Source organism: Corvus cornix, chromosome 4 (assembly GCF_000738735.6).
Source record: "Corvus cornix cornix isolate S_Up_H32 chromosome 4, ASM73873v5, whole genome shotgun sequence".
Taxonomy (NCBI): Eukaryota; Metazoa; Chordata; class Aves; order Passeriformes; family Corvidae; genus Corvus; species Corvus cornix.
The window spans coordinates 18405409-18429100 of NC_046334.1; the positions used below are offsets into that span (position 1 = coordinate 18405409).

The window sequence follows — 23692 nt, forward strand, 5'->3', positions numbered from 1 at the left end:
ATTTGCCTTCCTCCAATGACTATTTTCCACAGGGATCCTCCAAAAATCTCACTAGAACAGCTCTGGATTTCTGTTTGGCAATGTGGGATGCTTTTAAAATCCAGCCTGCATATGGCAGACACAAATTCCTCTCATTCCTATAGCAGGAAAGCTCTCTTTTCATTAAATAGTGAAAAGAAGCCAAACTGAGTGACTAATTACCACTTGTATTAATTCTTGCTGCTGCCTGTCAGAATGGGGGGTTGATGGCTCTCTCAGATACCCAGAGCCAGCACTGTCTGACAGAGCAGCTTCACCTGGCATCAGCAGGAGCTCCGAAGTGTGTGTGCAGAGTCCTGCTCCCAGACAGGATAAACACACACTCGTTAAAGGCAGAGGCACAGCTGCAGCTGTGTGCAGCACTCGAAAGCCTCTCTGCACTCCCACACCTGGCAGAGCTCCCCTTGCTTCCATGAAGGGTTTCTCTTTTGCAGGGTTGTTTTGGGGGTTTTTTAGCAGGGTTTAATTCCCAGTTTTTTCTTATTAACATTTTCCGTTGCTGCCTCCTGCAGAGATTAATGGCAATCCAAGACTGTGGGTGACTGAAGTTTATCTTGTAACTCCTGTGGCATCTAAGATCAGGCATGTATCAATATTTACTTTCTGACATCGTGATGGTGCATCAGAGCTCAGCCACAGCAGGTCACAGTCTTTGTGTAATCCTTGTGGTTAGCAGAGCTGTTCAGCTCCCTTATGCAAGGTTTATAGGTTTGTATATGTATTTCACACTAGGAACACAGTTGTAAAAATAGCATTTCAGCTCACTTATATATTCCAGACTGGTTTTGACTTGGAAAAGCAGCTATAAGCTGTCTAGGAAATAAGAGTGGCCATGATGGTTCAAACCACAGGTCTATTTAGCCAATATTACATCCTCTAATATTTAGTCAATATTCTGGTTCCTCCTCATCTATTACATTTCTAGCATTTATGTAAAACAGCTTTAGTTCCTCTCTTTGCAATATCATTGGACAGCTATTGAAATTACTTCCTAGCTTTCCATCTCTACTTGATTATTTCTACTCTCCTGGCTTATCCTTCTCTGGAAGGATGTTTGCCTCAGACTCCAACATGGTCACCCTCCAACTGCAGGTATGTAGGCACCTGAAAGCTTTGCCCATTCCTCAGCTGAAAAGTTATTCACAAACCCCTTGAATTTAAGTGACATCAGCTTCATTCTTCTTCACTGAGCAACCTGATCTAGTTGAAGATGTCCCTTCCCATGCCAAGGGGGCTGGACTAGATGATCTCTCATTATCCATTTCAACCTCAACTGTTCTACAGTTCTATGAGTTATTCTGTTATGACTCAGGCAAAGTTATTTCTATGTGTACAGGCTTCCATTAGTCTGGAAGTGTAAGCAATTGTGACAGGTCTTAAGTCTTTGACCACATTCCATCTTCTCTATCAGGAATTTGTTCCAACTTTGCATTAAAAAAATCCATACATTTATTTTAAAAAAGCTTAGAATATTTTAATTCTTTTATCTTTAAGGCATCATAATTTTTCTACGCAGGATGACATTTGCTTGGAAAGAAACTCAATGTTTACTTTTAAAAACCTCTTTAAAAAAATGGATATGAGGAAAAATATTTAAGTTTGGGTGGGTTATTTGTTGTACCCATCCATACTTAAAACAGAAATTAAAATACAAGCAAACTGACAGGACACATAAAAACAGACAACCACCTTTAATTTTCCCATAGCCAACTATGGAATTACCTGTTAATACTGGCTATAAAAAGGAGATGTAGTGCTGTCAAACGACCATACAAATACCAGCTAAAATGACAGCCTCTGTGCCATGCCCAGCTGCCAATACCACTGTGCAAAAATGCACAGAAAACCAAGTTCCACTGGTCCTGCTGACCTCATGGTTTGTTTGTTCACTGCCTGTATACTAGAATCCTAGTAAATGAACCAGCTGACAATCCTAGCAACCAAGGACAGTTAGAAAAGGCCCTACACAGCTTTAACAGTGTCCAGAGGTACTCTACCCACATGATTTAAATTGATCCTAATGTGTGTTTCACCACTTAAATATCACGAGATGTTTTGAAAATTTAACAACTAAGAAATCTAAGTACTTGGTATTTTTCAATAGATATGAAATTGAAGGAATTGACCTAATTTTTATTAAGTTTCATAAAGAATCTTCTACAGAAAAGTTAGTGCACTGTCTGCTCTGCAGTAAATTGCACAATCAAATGCCCGTGTGTCACAAAGTATTTATGGAGTTACATGAGCCTGTATGAGAACAAAGGTGGAACATGATGAAAACCTCTCTTGCTGGGGAATTCGCTGTGTTCCTTAGAATGCAGACCTGCAAAAACTATTCTGCTGGGGAGCGAGGAGTCTAAGAAATGCAAAACACAACTGACAGACACAATTTGGAGATAATTAGCAGATTGACTTTCCATCATCAGCTAATTTTATTACCAGTTAAATTGTTTGCTTCTCATTGTATTTCACCACCCGTGCATCTCTAATAACAAATAGCCTTAATAATTACAAGCAATACCTGCTGTGATATGAATAGGGTGATATGAACAACAAAATTACTATAATCAATCATCAGCAGCATGTTGTTTAAATTTGCAGAAATAGCGGAAATTCCAACGAACCACTGCAGCACCAACCTCCCTTATCTGATCACAAAAACGTTGCACATGAGCTGAGAAGTGTAACAGCACTTGCTCATGTGAACTGAGCACGGCTGAAATGCATTCCACGACCTTAACCAAATGGCAGTTTTGATATACATGTAGCAATAAGAAGAGTTTGCTAGGAAAGACTCACATATCAGTATGTGTGGGGATACTGGGTTTGTGCACAATATATAGAGACAGGCAGATTATCTTAAAACTTGCTGAGGTCTCTCCTTGACAAGTAAACGCTGAACAAATACAGTTGTCCCATGTCTGTGACCTTAGACAATGGCCATAAGTGTTGTCTCCCTTGGTTGCAGCAGCTGTGTCTGAGTGTTCCCAGGAACACTTCTGAGAAAACAAAGATAGAGATATCACCATGCTAGCAACCACAGCCTTTGCAGGCTGAAGTTTGTGTACTTCTGCTTCACTGAGCTGCGAGCAGGAGAAGCAGGATGCTGAAATGACTCGAAGCTATTGCTTTCTGCTTTTATTTGGAAAAAAGGGCTGTGTGATTTATTGTGCTAACATCGCACTTGAGTGATTCCTGACCATGATGGTAGAAAGCAAAGCACACCAAAGAAACCACAGTAAAACTAAGATTGGCCACAAGATCAAGAGTGAAAGTAGCCGAAGTGATTACTTACTGTGCTTGCCTCCTGTAACTGTAATAAATGGCAGCTGCTGAGAGCTGCAATCTGAACACCCAGCCCACTTGAAGAATTGCAGCTCTCAGCAGCAAGCCTGGGGCAAGCAGGACCACAGCATCTCTTTGCATGGTCCCTCTCCAAAGGCCCTCTTTGGCTGCAGGCCAAGAGGTGTTTTGCTGCTTTGACACACTAAGTGCCAGCACAATCACCTGGGTCTATTTTCCAGGGCTAGCTCAGAGACCAGGTCTGGCCAGGCCCCCTCCAGGTACCTCTCAGCTGACACCAGACTGAGCTCCTGAGACCAGCAGGGCTCGCCAGGGTCAGCCTACCAATTGTGTGCTGATTCCATCTCTTGCTAAGTCTTTAGGGCACAGGGCTGACATTCAGAGGGCACTTTCTGGATCTGGGATCATTCAGCTAGGCTGTGTTTTCCTGGTAGAAGGACCTCTGAGAGGGTGTATCAGAATATTTAAAGAGCGGGAGCAGATCTTGACCTAGATCCATGTTTTTATGGGAAGTTAGTGGAAAGAGCAGATCCAGTGTGCCCTGTTCAGTAAAATCTCAGCAGAGTACTGAAATTGATGTTGTTTTTAATGGCTCCATAGCTGAAGATAAATCCCTTTTCTTTGTCAGCTTTTTTCTCTGAGTATTTTCTCTGATTTGTTTCATTTGTAAGAAGGGAAGATCTTTGGCCATGTGTTTTACAAAGGCACCTTGAACTCTAGTTGCTATGGGGACACAAAGAAGCACTTCCTTAATGGCATGTGGAATTTGAAAAATGAGCTATTTGATCATAAGCATCCATTTCTTTCTTCTGGTCTTTGCAATATGTGAATTCATTGAGCTACAACCACACTGCTTGCTGAGGGAGAGCAGGCAGTGAGCTGGCTGAACTGATGTCTCAGACACACTGGCTAAGACCAGCAGCACTAGGACAGGGTCTGGCCCAGAGGCGGGACAGCATGCACTTCCCATGGACTACTAAGAAAGTAAACCCCAGCCTGACTAAATATCTGGCTAAATGCTTCTGGTTTAGCTGTTCATTTGATTATTCCCATTGGCCTTAAGCGTTTAAAATCTGTGACCATCCATTTTTCCTACATGAAGTCATGCAACAGTCACCCTGGCAGCTCCACTGAAGCCTCACAGAGACTGATCCAGAAGGTTTCTCAGAGGTCACCTAATGTCTCTATAGCACAGTGCACACAATGCCTGCACCCATTCCCCTTAAAAAAAAGTTTCAGAATTTTGCCTTTCTTGCCCAGGATCTGGCAAAAAAGGATAGCCCTGTCCATATGTCGGTTCCTGGGGGCAGTTCAGCTACTGTGACTGTGCCCAGATGTGAAGCTCCAGACTGTGGGAGTCCGCGCTGCACCTTGAGTCACAAATTTACTTGACTGCATTTTCATTAAAAATCTTATATAAATGCCTGAACTTCTTGAGGAACAGAACACTCCACTTCCCCCATACCTTTTTTTCCCCACTGGAATAAAAATTTAAAGTCTCATTGTTTGGCTATATTCTGATCAGGCATTAATGGACAAATTTCTTAAGAGTCAGCATGGTTTTTCTTAATGGAGATTGATTCTTTTTAGTGGTAAACAGAATATTATTTGTCATTTGGATGTCAATTTATGTCACTAACACATTAACCTTTCAATATTCCTTCTGAAACAATCTGCAACTGAAGGCAACCAAAAAGCATCAGGAAAAAAAAGCAAGCAAGCATGCAACATTTAGATGCATATGTTAATATTTTTTCTACATTGTTTTTCCTTTGCACTTCCAAAAAAAAAAAAAGAGAAAAGGGAAAAGCCAGCCCTGTGCATTTCCATTTTCATGTAGCCTGCTGCAGAAAGCATAATTAATTTTGATCTTTCTGTGTGAATTTGCATTTAAATTAATGTGCATGCGCAAAGGAAGGGAAAGGGAATGAGGCTCACCTTTTACTTCATTAATAACAACGACAGACCAGAATACAGAGAAACAAGAAAATAGGTACTCTGACAAGCTTGGGAGTGGGAAGGAACTTTCCCACGGGGACTGCCCTTCATCACTGCAGAGAGGTGAGGAGGTCTGAGCTCGTGGTGCTGCGCAGAGCTGGCCAGGACAGCACTGTGACCCCGTGGGGCAGCGTCACTGCAGGCCTGGACCCCCTCACCCTGCCCTGGCTGCCCCTGTGACACAGTCACACACTGCAGGGTGGCAGGGGGTGGTCAGTGCAGCTGGGCTCTGCCTAATGGGCTCGGGAATCTTTTGACCAGGGACCCCCAGGGAGGGCACTGTAACAGCACTGGGTTTGCTTCGCATTCGCAGACAGTTGGGTTCTGGCTCTGAAGTACCAGCCCAGATTAAGAGAGAGATGAGTAATTTATGCCAACTGAGGATCTGTATTCTGGTAGTTATCTTTGCCTTTGATTCTCTCATCTCCACAAGTCTGGAAAGGGTAACAAAGATAATTGTTCAGGTATCAGGAGGCTGTGAGAACTCAAGCAGGATTCTCTTCCTAAATATAAGCTCTATCAGTGAAGCCTTCTCACGAAGGGCAACACAAACCTGAGAAACTGCACATTAAGGATCTTAATTTTGCCAAACTAAGTATGTGTTTCAGGGATGAAAAATATCCTTCCTCTCGATCTTCTTGTTCATAATTTGACATGGGATTTTTTAAAATGCAGCTTAATATTTGATGGCTTATGGAATCAGTTACTGTCTATCTCAACCCATAAATGCTCAACTATCTGTACTGGTTTGGAGTAGCCAGCCCAGACAAGGTTTTCACTGGCAGCAAAGCAGAGCATTTAAACACAGGTATCTGCCCACCCTCGTGGTCTCAGGAAACACAGGAAGTAAGATATTAAGGCCTGTTTTAAAATGTTGTTCCTTTTAAAACCTTTGTTCGTGCTCATCCCGTGCCAGGTTCTGAGAGAACAAGTAGTGCTGTGCCTCATGGTGTCGCAGATAGGCTGGGCTTCAGGACACTGATAACACAGGTCACCGCTCCCTCACTTCAGAAAGCTCTGGTGTGGGTACTGCCACAATCAGCACAACTGCTGAGTACATTTAGGTAGCAGCTCTCCACAAAGCTGCAAGAGGGACAGAGAGCAGAGAACTGGCAAAGTCAGTGTTTCAAACCAGTGCTGTTTGCACGCTGCCTGAATGTGGTCCTGTGCCAACACACATTACAGCAGGACTGGGGCCCCACTGGTTTTATATTCCAGCATCAGAAAGTACACAGTGGTCCAACAATCACAGCTGATACAGGAAAGATGGCTCAAAAGCTCATTTGTGCCTTCCCCACTGATGTACTGGGCAGACTCCTACACCAGGCTCTAGCTGTTTCTTTAAAAGCATTCCACAGTCAATTAGCTAATAAAGTATGCTAATTAAGTATAATTTTCTTTCAATATTGACTATCCAAGGGATAGTGCTCTCTCCAGCCACTAAGCTAATCAGGATGTTTTCCCTCGCTGACCCCCAAAGCAATGTGGGTTTTGTATCTAATGGCCACACCAATGCCATCAACAATTAACTGAACACATTTGAATTGACACGATTTCGTCCTTAGTACAAATTAACTTCTCATAAATTCATTGGTAAATTCACCACACTGAAAATTAATCCCCACTAGGAACAGGGCTAAACTGTAATTTCTCCAGGAGCAGTGAGAAAAAGGCAGCAGAGATCTGCCCTGCTCTGGCAGCAGAGCAGACACTAGCATGCAAGCCAGAGGCTGTCATGTTCCCATGTCCTTCCTGGGAGAAATTTGTTTGGGCTGGTTTAATTCCCCCCTCCAACCACTTTACTTAGGTTGTGGAAAGGGTTTTGTGCCTCAGAAGCACTGCTGCAAGGCCTGAGGGGACCTTATCACTCTCTACAACTCCCTGAAAGAGGTGGTAGCAAGGTGGGGATCAGGCTCTTCTCCCAGGCAACCAATGACAGGATGAGAGGACATATCCTCAAGCTGCACCAGGGGAGGTTCAGGCTGAATATCAGGAGGAATTTCTTCATGGAAAGGGTTCTAAAGATTGGAATGGGCTTCCCAGGAAGGTGGTGGAGTCGCCATCCCTGGAGGTGTTCAAGAAACAACAGAACATGGCACTCGGTGCTATGGACTGGTTGACAAGGTGGTGATCGGTCAAAGGTTGGACGCAATGATCTCAGAGGCCTTTTCCAACCTAAAAGCTTTTCCACAGCTTCCCAGATACAGTCCATGAAGGATTTGATTGCAGTGATACTGCTTGTTGAGTATTCGTTCTCATATTTGAGGGATGACGTTTCATCCCAATCTATACGGCAAACACTTCATGGCCTTTGAACACCTCTACTGCTTTCCCTCTGTAAATGTTATAGACACGGCTCATCTAGACAGTTTGTACACTCTGAACTTGTAGTCTAATGGCAGAACATAAAAAAAATATTGCCTTCCACTAGTATGTATTTAAACCAGGGCAACAAGTGTTGTTCCAGTATAACTCACACATCATTTGTTTCAGTGGTGAGTAATTTTCAACAGCAAATGTATTCAATATCATTGCGACTTGGGGACAATTTAGAAAGAGGCAAAACTCTGCTACATTATTTTTACTGTGAATCATTTGTTCACCTTCTTGTCTTTGATGCATTGCTTTCATTAACTTGAAACAGTTGGAAATACCAAATTTTGTTTGAAAGCTTTCTTGTTTTGCTTGTTCTTAGGGTTTCTTTCCCCGCATGCCCAAATAGGAAAATAAATAAAGAAATAGGCTACAAATATGAGAGAGGGCTTGCGTGTAAACAAATGCAAAACAAACCACTATCACAGGGTGAGATCCTTCACACACAGGTCTGAACAGCCCCCCTTGCTCTTGTGCTCACCTGACCCTACCCCTGGAATTGCAGTTACCTGTTACATCACAGCTCCTAGCCCTGAGGAGGCCAGGGGCTGCAGAAGAACATCCAGGGAATACATGAGGCAGAGAAGACCTGGGGGAAAGTCTGCACTTAGAAGCTGAAGCTGCTGCCTCTTCTCTAGCCTGTCTAGCAGAGATGACACCATAGGACTTGTCATTTATTTCCCATGTTCTCAGAGGTTTTTCAAGGAGGAAGGTTCCTTCCACTCTGGCAAGGGAGATTCACTTCCTCTCCTGCTATCCAGTGCCTGTTGTCTTTCACAAGAAATCCTGGGATATTTCCTACACATCCATTCCAAGCAGCTCTTTGTAAGAGAAGCTGTTGGACCTTTCAGTAAGGCCACGTGCCAACTTAGGTGTTCAAAAGCACAGGGATTCCTATGAAAAACCTGATGTAGGTGCAGAGCACATTTAAAGCCTCAGGTGACCTTGACCCTCCGTTAATCAACAGACACCTGTCTTATTAATGGACATGAGATTCTTTTCACACTTATGAAGGCCCACTGGGGCTTTCAGCATCTTGAGTTCCTTGAATGAACATTAAGCCCACGAGCCTGCTGGTGAACACCAGGTAAACACTGGGAATTAGTCTCTTCTTCAGACAAAAAACATTAATATCTGAGTTTAAATTGATCTAGAAGCAGTTTTAAACCCAAAACTACTTTGGCATCTTCTATTAACAGTTCAGTAGGCTTTAGTTCCTCATTTTCCCTAAGACTGGATATTCTCTGGGCCTGGACTACTTCTATAGGGCCTTCTACTGTAATTTTCTCAGCTGAACCATAGGCAGCAATATAAGACACATGGTAAATAATAACAGGCAATTCTGGTAAACAAATTGATGTTTTTCATCTAGATCTGTCAATTAAATCTACTGCAAAGTCAAAAAAAGCAAAGAATCTAGCTATGAAATTTCCTTTTCTTAATGAGGCATTTAAATAGCATCTCACATTTGTTCTCCAATTGTTTACATAGGATGTCATTTGTGATGCATTGTTAGAGCACTGTAAATCTCAGCTGGGAACAATATCCCAGAGAGCAGAGGGGGACAGTTCTGCTTCAAGCTACATCTCAGTAGAATTGCTGCCTTTTCTTTTATTATGTTACTCATCTGAAATGATATCTGTAATCCTGCTAATGAAATGCAATAACATCAGATGCAGCAGCTGTCAAAAAGAAAGAGAAATAACGTGAATTTTCATTAAATTTTTTGAGCTGATCTTCACTTTTTCCATTGCTGATTTTAATACTGATGGTTTTCTGAAGGTCATCTTATTTCTATAAGGATTTAATGAATCCTGGCTTTTGTGTTTTAGACACCTTACTCCCTCTGGTTCAATAGGTCATTAAACATATATTTAAGTCATCCTTTTTCCCAAGTGTTTCTTACAGGATGGCAGCCAAAACAGACAAAAGATCCCAAAGTGGATGAAAGGCAGGTAAATTATTCTTATTTTATAGATGAGAAAATGAAGTTCAAAAGGGGGAAGGTGTCTAGCACACAACTCACCCCAGTCAACAGCATGATTCCTATTGGTCAAGTCTTAAAGACCTAAGTCTTAAGCATCACATTCATTTCAGTGTTAATCGGGAGACCTCAAAAGTCCCAGGGGGCCTCCTGGATTTTATTATTATCTTTTGGAGACCAAAATGCTTTAAAAATCCATCTCTTAAAGTCTTGCTTAAGGTTCTCTGTGCCCTGCTTCTAAATCAGCTTGGTGAACCAAACCTCCACCATCGTTTCCTAATTTAATACATAAAATATTTTTGCAACCATGTATGTATTTCAGAAAGCAAAACTTAATGGATACCTGATCAGAGGCTTTTCAGACTGTTTTAGTATCTCTTTCTCTGTAACTTATAATGAGATTCAAGTGCTCAGCAGAGAAATGAACTGCAGATGCCTGGTCTGCTGCTTGCTCTCACTGCTGTTATCTCAGCACCCCAGCTAGAAATGTCCAAAAGCAAAATCCGGGCCTTAGCAGTGTCCAGAGACACATGAGTGGGGCTTAAATGGGAGGCTGATGACCACAGCTCAGGATGCACAACAGTGTCTGTGAAGTGCACAGAACCTTCTGGAGGTATGTGATGGGCTCCATGCATTGTCTGTCCCTTTTGGAAAACAGCCAGAATTGGTTTTCTGTCATTCCAATACAGAATGGGGATGGGGGGTGTGGTGTCTGAGAAAAAGGCAAATCTTCATGCACTCTGAGGATGAAAATCATGAGGTTAACTCAGTTTGGCTTCTCCTTTCTTTTAACAGTGTTAGGTCAATGATGCCATTCTCATTTCCTGACTGGCTGTTGCAAAGGAGTTTAAAAAATTGCCAGCTTTCACAGGAGGGCTTCAATTATTTTGACAGCCAAGCCATAAATTCAGGTCACACAAATCTGTACCAGCAGACAGACTCCTGTATTTTGCATATCCAGATTTGCACAGATATGTCACAAATAAGCTGAGAGGGGGTCGTCCTCCTGATGCTTCTCCCTGCCCAGGATAGAAATGCAGTTACTGGATGGGCTGGTCTTGTGACTAAAGCCCCATCCTGAGGCAAGAATTTGGGTCCTTGTTCTTACAGGCACGTGCTGCACAGGCAGGAAGCAATTTGCTCATGGATGAGATCTCTGATTTTGAGCTGGGAAGGAAGAGGGTAGCAACCTCTTTGAATTTTGTGGCAGGAGCTGTTGCTTACTTTGTGCTCAGAGCTGGGAAGCAAACAGTAAAGAATTTCAGAATATACAAGCCTCACTGAGGAAGTAACAAGAAATTCAAGGAGTTTCTAATAAACTGGGTTGTATTGACAGGCATAGAGAAGTAAAAAGATCTTAGAATTGTGTCACTTGAGGGATACGGAAATTCATCAGAAACTAGTATTCTATTGATCTCTGCTCTGTGACTAAGACAAAAGAAAACTAAATTATAAATATAGGATGGAATAAATACCATGTTCCCTCCTAATCTAGTAATTTCCATTTACAAATCAACACAGATGAATGAGCAATTTACACTGATGAAATCACCGTTCTTCTTAGTGCCCATTTGTAATAACTGTCCATCCCCAGTGATTTGCCTTCATTGTGTAATTTCCAATTGAGTTGTTATGAATGCAGAGAGGGGAGAATTTATTGAAAACAATAGCTGGATGTGACTGCCAACCCAGTGTGCTCTGAGAATCCATACTGGGGACGTAATGCTGGGCCTCTGAGCTCTGCAATCAGACGCCTGCACAGCAGGATATTGTCTGTCCTTTCGAAAACTCCTTCATATATGGATTCTGGGCTAGTGCGAACTACTTAGGACACAATCAGGGAGGAAGGAGTTTGAGATCTGATAAAAGCTATAGACTTTGTAGCTGCCTTTCTGTCCAGGGAATGCATCCAGCTCAAGGCAACTCATGGTGAGATCAGATCGTTGCCCTCTTTCAAAAATGTTGGCTTTCTCAAAGCCTGATCTCCTAATATAGGACAGAAGAAAGATCCCTCTGGAAGGCTCTGTGCCCTAGATATAACTTATTTGGGTCTCTTTGGTTTGTGAGACACATGGCTGATTGACAGGCCAAGAGTATGAAGTCAACTTTGCTGAGCCATAAATAGCATAATTCAGCTTCTCTTAGTCCCCAGCAGATGTATTCATCAGGCACATGAGTCTCTCCAGGCATCAAAATTGACAGATTTCATTAACTTTCTGCAACCTGAGAATCCAGCCGTAATAGACAGTGTGGAGAAATCAGAGGAACTGCAGGTTCTCAGCAAGACTGTGTTATCAGACAGTCCTGATTATACAGAGCCAGTAGGCAAGGACTGGCTTAGCAGTCACCGCTCTCCCTGGTACTGCTCTTAATGGCTAATCCCCACAGCATCCTTCCTCACCTCTCTGAGCCTTGCAGTTTAACATCACAGCCAGCCTCCAGAAGGAAATTACGTGATGCAGTACAGTCATCCTTTCCAGCATCAGTTCTGCATCCTGCTCTTGTGTGTCAGCACAGGGCCTGGCAAAAAACCAGTTATTCCTGATGCCCTTGCTATTGGAATCGTGCTGTTAGATTTCAAATGTCATGAAAACCAGAAAAGTTGCACATTAAGAGCATGAAAACGCTTAGCAGCCTTTTTAGAAAGGAGAAAAGAAAGAGGACTTCTTCCACTAAAGAATTAATTTTAGTACTTCTTGTGCCTTGAGCTGTGCTCACAAAGCTTGCTTTGTGATTTCTGAGCAACGAGAGATTCTCCTCCTTGCCCTTCACCCCATCAGCTTGATTTCTGCTGTTCTGTGTTTTGAAGATCTGCTTCAGGGTTCTGGGTGAACAAGAACCTGGTTTTTTTAAAGTGCTGCTCTCCCTGCAGCTGCTGAGCACTGCCTGAGCGGAGCACTACTGACAGGCAACTGGGGGTAGAAGTGAGCTGAAGGCAGTAACAGGTCATTTTGAAAAAGGGGAGGAGGGAGAATATGCACAGGGAAAAGTATTGTGTGATTTGGTACTTCTGCTTATGTTTGTCTTCTGAGAGCACATCTCCTTGCACTAGGCAATAAACATCTTATTCAAGCACCTGGAAGTCAGTGGGAGTGTTTGACAGGCGTGGTGAATGCTGTGGTGGAAGGGCCTGCACGGGAGCCTCTGATTTGCTTTTGTGCAGACAGTCAGACAGGGGGTGTTCTGACCAGGGGGTTTGCAGGGGGGTGGAATCTGCAGGGTTCTCCTGTTGCTTCTGGGGAACACTCAGGATGAGAGCAGTAGGCAAAACCTGGCAGATGATCCCTAACACACTGCCCTACTGTAAGGAGGAGGCTAAAAGAGAGATTGGTCCCATCATGAAGAAGGAATTGCACTGTCTTTTTCCTCGTCCTCTCTCTAGAGAAAAGCAAGAGAAAATATTTCAGCAGCATTCCAGGGAACATAGGTCCCAGGATCACTATAGAAATACCTATAAGGAGCAGTTACAAGATGGTATGGCAAGATTCTGAAGTTTCATATTGTTTAGAAGTTATGCTGTTTATTCTTGAGTGCCATCTACTGACAATTTCTGTATTAATGATTTGCTTTCATTGATATGGCTTATTTTAAATGCCCTGTATAACTTCTTTTAGCTTAGATGTTCCTTATTCCTTGAGCACTTTATTTCCCTCTGCAGCCCAGGATACCCTTGACATGATGTTTTCAGTTGTCTCTTGGACTTCACTTTTTTCTTCCACACATCACTAGGCTTCCTGCCTTCCCTGCCTGCTCCTTCTGCCTAGAGGGTAATTTCTGGCCTCCCTACGCTCACCCTTCTGGCTTCAAAGTGTAGCTGCAATTGTGCTGTCCCCCTTGTGCAAGAGGTTGCCTCCATCAGTTTGTTACAGTACTGCTGAGATCTTATTACCCCCTTTCATTTCTGTTCTTCCTCTTCTTTCATGAGCTTTTTCAGCAACTTTCATGCAGTAACCTTGAAAATATTTAATGATCACTGACTCCACTATATTATCTGTTCTAGAGGTATTTTATTTTAGTTATGTGATACTTGAATTAGCATTATTATTACAGTTTTTCATTTTCTATCTGTAAGATTTCCTCCCCCAGCAGTCCAATACATTTTGCAAGGATAAAAATAAATTAAAGGTGAAAAGTTATTGCCAAGGACAAGAGCTCAGGAATTTTAGCCTACAAGCTATCTCTTTCTCCATTGAAAACATAATCTGTATAGATAAAGAAAATGGCAGGTACCTAACTCATTATAAGCAACTGAGAAAATGGGTCAAGAGACGTCTTTCTTATACACTTAGTTTTTGGCTTGGTTGCATGTCTGCCAGCTAGCCAAAGGAATGAGGAAAATTCTAGTAAAGTCTCCTAGCACACAGCACCAATTTGATTGAGGCTTCTTTGCCCATGCCTCAGACAACTCAGCATGATGTCCAGTGATACCCTGACACACAGCTGCCACTCAATTTCAGGAAGAAAACATCAAGCTGTAGAAGTGTAGGCGTTTGTCCACAACACACTTATATTGTGGAACTCCTTCCCAGAGGATTTTTCTGAGGTCAAAACTGTAAGTAGGTTTAAAAAGGATTAGACAGATCCATGGTGGGCAGGTGTGATGTTTGCCATTAAGCATGACAGCCTGGCTCTAACATCTGTTACAGAGAGCTGATGGCTGGAGGGGGCTGCAGCAGGGAATCTGCTGTTCTGGGCTGACCCCAGTTGGTGCTGCCCGTCCCTCCCACAGGCAGTGGCTACAGCAGCCAGGGGATGATTCAGCTTCCGTCTGGAAAAAGCCTTTGAACTCCCATGAAAATAGCACTTTGTCTTAAATGGTTACTCTCCACTAAGATCCCTGAATCACCGGTGATGAAACTGGGATTGCCCCCATGAACCCAATGCCACAAAAAGCACAGGATTAGGCCTTACTGGGATTGTTTCAGTAGAGACAGTTTTGCTGAAGTGAAGGCTGAGGAGTATTTCAGTGTTTGTTCCTGGACTTCTAAATCCTTATTCTGCCTTTTGTATAAATGTAGATCCAAACTAATATTTGGCTAACTTAGAAATTATTTTTCAGTAAGACGGCACGTGTCACTTGCATTTCATTTCTTTTATTTTAATGTCTAACAGCCTGTGCTGCAATTCACAATTCAGTCTTTTTCCTCCTTTCTTGAATCAGGCAGCAAAACCTGATCTGTGACAGAGATGATGCTTGTGAAATTGCTGCACAGGGGTCCCTCTCACTGAAGGGCTGACAAGATACCAGCTGAGGAGAAAGCTTAATTGCATGGGTGATCAAAGGAGAGTGTATGAAGACAGGGAGACTGTAAGGGGGTGTGCGTAGGAGTGTGTTTTAATGAGAGATTATAGGGGAACATGTGAGTCTGGCACACACAAAATGACAGAAATGAATGCATGAGCTAGTACAAAATGCATGCTAACCAAAGGTATCCACAGATCAGCTTCAGCCCCTTCTCAGCCCTTGCCTAAGAGAACAATATTTTATTAGCTGTCATCCCACTAACTATACAAAGAGAAAAAAGTGAAGGTTTGATCTTTGCAACCGGGAAAGAAGGAAGGGGGGGAACCTCATGAGACAACAACATCCAGGCTGAACTGGAAAAGAGAGATCAAAGCAATGAGCTGAAATGAGAAGAAAGGACAGAGGACACTGATATGGTGTACTCCAAGGAATGGGAGGAGTTGACGTAAAAAACTGAGAACTTAAAAAGCATTGAAGGCACTTGCCAGCCCTTCCCTGCGCTGTAAAACACTGCACTGCCAGAGGTTTGGTTCATGATGTGTGCTGTGCTTTGTTGTATGCTTACTGTCTTCCTTTACACTCAGCTCCACTTACATCACTGGGAGTACTTGAGGAGTAAGATGCTTCTTAATATCAAAACAGGTGCCATTGAAATGGCTTGTACACAATCTTGCATCATTTTAGCCCAAATCCATTAAAAACCACATCACAGTTATATTGGCATAAACCTCTGTGCCAGGGTTCTCCAACAAATTTAAACTGCATCAATATAAATCCCGTTTCAATTGATTTAAGAGATTCTAGGCAGAAGTGCACTGCATTTGACAAACTGATGGGAGGACATACCCTTACTGAAATATTAAAACTTATGCACTCGATCTTTTCATATTCAGCAGTGTGGCTTTTGAACTTTTGCCATTTTGTATTTTACAAGCCCTTACAGGGAGGGAAAATAAGTAACTTTAGAGCAGGCAGGTTAACAGCCTTTCACTTCATCAACTGAACCCGTGTGCAACCACAGATGCCTTAAGCTTCAGTGTTTTATAAAATTCTAAGGACAGAGGAGAAGCATAGTGCTTTTTCTACTTACCCTACTCTGAACTCAGGCATATTAGTGGCTGACAACCTTTTTGTTGTTGTTGTTGCAAAAGGGATCTAGCCTTTAGTTGATCACACTTTTTTTTTTTGTAAAACTAATGAAAGCTCAGTATCTAAGATGCCACCCACTAGACCAGGGTGCTCAGTGCCCCATCCAACCTGGCCTGGAACCCTTCCAGGGACAGGACATCCACAGCTTCTCTGGGCAGCCTGTGCCAGTGCTTTGCCACCCTCACCATAAAGAATTTCCTCTGTATATCTAACCTAAATTCAGATGTCATTTAATCACTCTGAACTCAAGTTCCCCACTACAGTATTTCTTTGGTCCACATGGTCAGTTTAGGGCCAGCTTGAAGCAGTCTTATATTTATTGAAGTTTATCCAGTATAACACTGGGAGAACAAATGTAGTACTGGTCTTGAATTGACACTGTGTAACATTAAAAACAAGATAAAAACTACTGCCCCTCATGTGCTGGCAGTGATAAATTATGCAGTTATCTCCTTCCAGTCTCTCCCATCTGCAATAGCTACAATAGAACTTTAGTTCAAGCACTGTTCTTATTGAGCACTGGAGCTGTCAAGCCAGTCTCAGCTTTTGTGTGAGATTCATGAAAAATAAATTTGACAATTTCTCTAAGTGAAAGGCCTCTAACTATGCCTCCAGCCTGGTAGCCATAGTACTTACATGCTTTGTGAAATTTGTGTTTCACATCAAGAAGGGTAGATGCTGGAGGTACCTGGAAAAGAAAGCAAAATTCATGCAGATTAGTTTTTCTTTCTTCTTCACTTTGGGATCCTTTCTCCATTCTAATGCAGATATGCTTAATTTCGTCTGCAAGTTCTTCAGGCTAGAATGAAACATATCAGAAAATTTGCTTTCACATGTTGGTATGTTATTAAGGATTGTCCACATTTGATTTACATGTCACCTGGACCACCTCTGCCTGGTCAGTGGAAGGGTAAAAACCACAAAGGTCAAGAGAGAAAGCTGCTGGCACTGCTTGATGCAATAATTGCCCCCAAGGTGAAACCAGTGGGAAAATTTAAAGGGTTTAGCTTAAAAGTTAGATTGAAGCATGCTGAGGTCTATCTCCTAGAGATATGAAAGGGCTCTCTGGAGAGGCCAGTAGCAAAAGTGGCAGTTCTGTCCTTTCTGCCTGAAATGAGTTTGCTTCTGCGTGCTTTTGTTCATGTCCACTGAAGCAATTCAGGTGTCACAGTGTTAGAGGGCAGTCTGGAGGCTTTTTTAGGCTCTGTTTTATTGTGTATATTGATTTCTTAATATACTTTGTACAAATTGTATGAGAAACACAGCATTTACTAGAGCAAAAGACTTGGATTTGCCTTTTGTTTTCCAGGAAAGGCAACAGGACTCTTGAGGAAGTAGCACGTTGAGCTACTTATTAGTGGATTGTGACAATAACCATGCAAAAGTACAGAAAAGAACATGAGAAATTCTCCTAGTAGAGATCAGTCAAACCTTAACATAGGTTGTTTTGTTGAAAAGATTGAGTTTGGAGAAATACTGATGAAACGAAATAAAATTGCTGACTCCAAAGCAACAAATCAGCACAGAAAGAAAATTTACTCTTATGTTATTTGACACCCCATGCAAATATAAAATATATGTGCTATCAGTACTTATGAGTAACCCAACTTGCTTCCAGAAATAATATGAACAGGCAGAGAGCTCAATATGGATTTCAATGATCTAAAGATGTAAAATGACACCTGTGCTAAAAGGCAGTAAAGTACAGACCTCTCCCAGCTTTTTCCTTGGGTTTAGCTGAGAACACTCTATTTTCCACAGTTACAGAGGGTTTTACTGGGCATTGGAAAAGTCCTTATTTACAGGAACTGCTGTAAATTACATTCTACTTAAACCCTGACTTGTGTCTATGTTGTGGCTGCTAAGCAATGCCAACTCCACCCAAATCAAGGCCTGGGCTCCTTGAAACCAGGGATCACCTTTTCTCTGTCCCCAAACCTGTGTTGACCCAAACCACGTTGAACAGTACTGGGACAGGCAAGAGGCATTGCCCTGGGAGTCTCTTTTCTTCCTAGCTGCAGCAAACAAAGAAGACCTTTTATCTTTCTCAGTTCAAAAATGAAAGAAAATATTTTATCTGTTTGTTGCACTGAAGCCATTTCATTCAACACCCAATAGAACAGCACATCTCCCATAGTCTCCATGTGTCTTTTCTTGTCACATGTGCATCCTCTGTGGACTTGACTACTGGAGCTGGGGGCTTAGGTTCTCAAAACCTCTAAAAATGTCTGAAATTGCTTTATCACACTTTGTAATCTCCCACCTGTGAGGCCTGGAGCCCAGAATCCATCAGATATGGATGCAAGCACTGTTAGGTGGCAAAAACTATTCAGCACACAAGCCTGCAGACCAAAATCTGTCATGTGTCCTAGCACAGGGCAGATGTGCAGGTATTTAGAGCTGGCATTGCCAGTTGAAGGACAGGGATGGTCTTTTCCAATTTGTCAGAAACACACTATAAGCCACAGTACTGCAGGGCCTGCATCCCTACAGGTCAGCACCTCACTGTGATGGGTTCTGGGACAGAGTAGCTAGGGCCAAACCATGCTCTGGAGAGCTGATCATCTGATTTAGTCAAAGAAAGCTGAAAAACTGTAAAGCTTAGCATGCTTACGAAGCAGTGCTTGCTCAAAACACAGCCTAGGTCTCCATCTCCAGCTCTCCTGAGTATGTTTTCAGTTCAGGGCAGAGCTGCTCTCAATCTCTTCCAAATGCTAGCCCAGCCCTCGTTAGCAACTCTACCTTTACATCCCTCTCCTTTTTTTCATCCTGAGACAATCAGTGCTTTCTCCCCTCTAAATCATCCTATGGCAGAGCCTAACTTCAGCTATTTAGAAAGTTGATCTAAGCTCATGCTTTAGGTCTACCTGTGGAACCATCCACATGCCTTAGGTGTTTAAAAGTCACAAAGTGCTTCCAGTGTCCTGCTGCAGCCCAGGAGCCGGTGAGTGTGCCCACGGGGTGCATGATGTGCAGCACCACACACCACTCCCCACCTCCAAGGCCGGCGCTCGCAGCGTACAGCAGCAGCTGGAAGGGCCGTGCTCTGTACACCCCTGAGCAAGGCAGAGCTCATTAGCAGGAGCACTGCTGTGCTTGGCTACATCCAAGCTGCTTCAGGCCAGAGCTGGTTTAAGCCCTGCCAGCCCGGGCCCAGAGATGTCCGGGCTGGTGAGTCGCAGTCTGGCAGCTCTGCGCGGCTCTGCACAGGCTGTGGGGGCCAAGGGAAGGCATGGAGCTCACATCCAGCCAGGAGGGCAGCAGGACACTTGTTTTATGAGCCAGCTGGCTTAGAAGAGGACCTTCCACTTGAGACAAACTGCACAGATTGTGAGCTGAAAAATAACACAAATACTTTCTCCCTTCAGAATGGGTTGTGACATAGAAGAATCGCGGTGTCCTTTCCCAGGCAGAATAATGAGGCTATAGCCACAAAAGAATGAAATACACTTTTTTATGATCTTGATAATTCTGTGTGCTTTTTTAAAGACCTCATAAAACAACCAGTGAAGTTATAGTTTCTTATATTGATCAGTGAGAAGATGGATGCTGAGACACCAGCTTACTACTAAGGGTGTCCTCTTCGTAGACCATTAGTTATCTTTTGTTCTTTTCATTGTACATCAATACAAGCTGAGGAATTGTCAGGACTGGGAAAGTATCTGCCCTTATTACCCTTCCTGCTAACTGAATAAAACACTCTGGAATATTTCACTGTAATTATTAGTCTTACTCTCATTCTTCTGAAATATTTCTAAAAGTGTTATAACCCTTTCTTTCTTCTATTTCAGCACTTTCCAAATATGCAAAGGCAAAGCAGAGTGAGAGACCACCTTTAATTTGTTTAAAGCAAGACGGATTTCTGCTCTTATTTGGTATGTATCTTCTACAGTCCGATGGTCAAGCAAGTTTTTCCCTACAACTTCTTAACTTGTAGTCTAACGCCAGATTTAAAATATAGTCAACTTTCTAATAAATGACTATCATGTGTAAGGTGCCAGACTACTTTTTCTCGAAAAAATGTTATGAATAAATGCATATTTTACAGCTGTGGGTTCCATTCATTACACTTTTCATTCAGAAAAGGATGATTTAAAAATGTCAAGTCCTGGTTTTCCTGTACTTTCACAGCCAGAAAACTTTTGCTTTTCCATTTGAGGCAACTTTTCATTTATAAGAATTCAATAATTAAAGGACCTTCTGGGTCATCCATACCAGTTCTGTTCTTCCTTTCAACACCAATGCACAAAGCATCACATTTCTTTTTAAGATTTAAAATACCATATTAGTATTTTATGCTATGACTCAAGGAAGAGCACTAAGTGGAAGATATTAAGGGAACTTAATACTGCCTTTTGTGAGTGCAAGCTAATCAGATAGTTATCCACTTTCATACCTCTTTTACATTTATAAGTCAAGGAATTATGCCAAATCTGGTGATCTGTATGTAATTGCACCACACAGTTCTTGCACTAAAGAATTATTGTAGGGGTCAGAGGTCAGCAGAATATCAATAAGAATTTGAATAATAGAATTTCAGCAAATAAGTAATCTTTCATTCAACATTTCCCTATGAATATTTTTTTCTCTTTGTGACATATCAGTACCACTGCACTGCTGAGTCACCTACTTTATCATAGGCATTTTCCATAATTGCAGAAATTCAGAAATTCTTCCACTCCAGCTGCTCATTAACCACCACCCCATCTTCAGCCAGGGTAAATTTGTTCAAAGCAGTGACATCAGTTTATTGCAGCTGAGGATCTGGCTGCAAAAGAGATAACCAGCTAATGGGAAAGCCAGGTAATTTCCAAATTCAGTACTCAACAAATACTTCATCATTACTGCTTTTCCACCCTGTCCTTGTTTTGGGAGCATGCTGTATTATCAGAAACCAGCAGCATTCCACAGAAAGTTAATTAGAAAAACACCTGTTCTAACAGAGTTCTGTGTTTCGTGAATTTGACTTCCAGATCAGACTGGCTCTTCCTTATTGTCAGTTTTCAAAGACAGAATTAAAAATTTGGCACTGTTTTGCTTTAACCTTTCCCTGGTGTGTCCCACACTGCTCTCTTGGTGAACCAGTGTGCTGGTCATGCCCAAAGAGATATAAATAAATGAGCTCACCATGGAAATGACACAGAGGTAACTACATATAGACAAGTGCTGTCAGCAGCTACACAAAGGCTTTATACAGAATGCAGTATTTTACTCAGTAGACTGCAGTGAAGTGGCTCCCAAACAGCTGGCTCTGATCTCAATCTCTCAATCCAGTCTTTCCAGAACCAGGAGATATTCCGAATTATGGCTTGAGCTGAAGTAGTTTCCAGCACACGTCCGTAAGTAGAGGGCTGTCTCACTGAACAGTCTTCCAGATTATTAACTGGTCACATGAACCTTGGCATATGAGATAATCTGACTAGTATTTCCAGTGATTATGGGCCAAATTAGCTAAGAATACACGTAGCCACATGCTTGCTGGGTGCAGTCATGTCAATGTACACCAGGCAAGTTTGTCTCTAAAGATGATTAATTGTTTTTGTACTGATAGCTGGGTATTTCTATTAAAAAAAGATTCCTCTCTCTTTGCAAATAATTGCCTGAAAAGGTGTCAGACACCAAAAAGAGCTTTTTCTCTCTCTGCTAAAGATGAGAGTGGAAGTAAAGAGAATGTAATTCATTAGCAGAGAGAAGGTGTGCAAGCCATGCCTCAGTTTACAGAATTCAACATGTACACCAATTTCTGAGCAAATCTGACTGGAATTGGTCCTCTGACCTTTTATTAAGGGGGATTGAGTAAGGTTACTGTTCACCTCAGCACCTGAATAGCAGAACTTGTCAGGAAGCCTCAGTCACAACACTTTTCTACCAGGGAAATGGAGCTGTTCTGGCAAAACCCTGGATATGTAAATTTGTGTTGACTTCAAATTTTAAAAATGGAATAGAAATTTTTTTTTTAAAATCTGCTTCTGGCACATGCTGGAAATTCATTTTGTTGTTATTTTCATTACTTTTTATCCCTCATCTGTATGAAACTGTCATTACTTTTGCATTATTTTATGACACATCTATCATGACGGTGCAAAATAATATAACACATGGCTCTCGTGTCATTGAAAACAACCCAATAGGAAATAATATGCAAATAAATGCACTATTAAGTTGTAAAATAAATTGAACTTGAAATATTTATTGTGTCATAACAGATTGAAATATTTATTGTGTCACAACAGATTGAAATATTTCAGAATTAACTTGTAATGCAATCTTTCCCAAATTCTACCTCATCAAAAAATCAAGATTCATTTTTTTTCCCACTATTGCTTTCAAAGACAGCAACATTTGGGATATTCATGTAAAAACAAATTATGTGACCAAAAAAAAAAATGATATAAAAGAAAAATAATAACAGAAACTTTAAAATAAATATTATAATGTTTTATTATAAATATATATAACAATGTTTTCTTGAATAAAATATAAATAATATATTTTTAGAATAATAAAGAAAAATTCTGACCTGTAATTCTCAGGAAAAAAGTGAGGCTTGGGGTGGGGTTTATGTTTTTGTTTGGATTTTGATGTCCAGTCCTAGCACAGATAAAGCATATGGCTTAGCTGTGGCACCTCTGAATTTGTCTTCCCTTTTCTATCAAATGACTGTATAGATTTTTTTTTGCTTTTTTATATCTACACAGACTGCTAAAATTTAAAATCAAGAGGTGCACCAAAGAAACTCAACCAGTATTTAGCACAAGGTCACAATCTATTTGGTGGACTGCATGAAGTAAAAAAAAAAGCCAAAAGATTAACCAATTCAAAAGAAAATTCACAGAAGAATTTATTTTGTCAAAACAAGTGGCTCTCTGAGCAGCAGGGCTAATAAAGCAGGTCCATGGAGGGAAGCTGGAAGCTGAGAAGCAGCAGATAGGAATGGGAAATGAGGGTGATAGATGAGAACAACCAGGCAGCATCAGGTCTGTTAGAAATCCAAGTACTATTCATTATTCAATACCAAGTGCAATGAGGAGACTGCTGTCCTTCTGGTAGAGATTCTCTGACTGCAACAGTTTGTTCTTTTGAAGCACAAGAAACGTGGCTGTTAAGAAAGAAAATCTTGCATTTTAAGGGCTTTTTTAAAATCCAGAATTGCTTAAACATAGGCAGATATAATAATAGCATTAACATATACTGCTGGGTATTTATAGATCCATGACTACATGGCTCAGGTGTTTTGTGAAGAATCACACGTCTGACTTCAGAAAGAACCTGAAGCATGTTCTGATAGAGCAATAAATCACATGCAGGAGTATTTTAATGCTACAATAATGCCTATATGAGATGCCATTATGCACCTGACTTTCCATCATGGGCTGTGCTGTTAGCTATTAGACTAATAAAACATCTACTGCTCCCTGTGGTCTGGTATTGCTCCAGTACATTCATAATTTGCAATAATCTGTGAATTATCTTTAATGCAATAAGGCAAATGTGTGGCTGGGGTAAAATGTCATAACTTTGGTGGGAAAGAGGACATTTTCACACTGGCTGGGAATCTGTATCTGTTGCGAATTTTTGGCAATATTCACTGCTCTGGTAAC

The 23692-nt window shown here is 41.7% G+C and overlaps 1 protein-coding gene and 1 long non-coding RNA gene across 4 annotated transcripts in view; one reads left to right on the forward strand and one right to left on the reverse strand.

Moving 5' to 3' along the window:
• LOC104697215 overlaps window positions 1–23692 on the forward strand; it is a 477817-nt gene that overhangs the window by 448730 nt on the left and 5395 nt on the right. The window contains exon 20 of the long non-coding RNA XR_005601811.1: window positions 19883–19966. This is a non-coding gene — a long non-coding RNA (uncharacterized LOC104697215). The remainder of the gene's footprint in view (window positions 1–19882; window positions 19967–23692) is intronic.
• Window positions 1–23692, reverse strand: part of TECRL (trans-2,3-enoyl-CoA reductase like) — a 69740-nt gene that overhangs the window by 29433 nt on the left and 16615 nt on the right. For all 3 annotated transcript variants that reach the window (XM_010411903.4, XM_010411902.4, XM_010411906.2), the window contains exon 2: window positions 16728–16779. In XM_010411903.4, the coding sequence (XP_010410205.1) occupies window positions 16728–16779 (52 nt within the window). The remainder of the gene's footprint in view (window positions 1–16727; window positions 16780–23692) is intronic.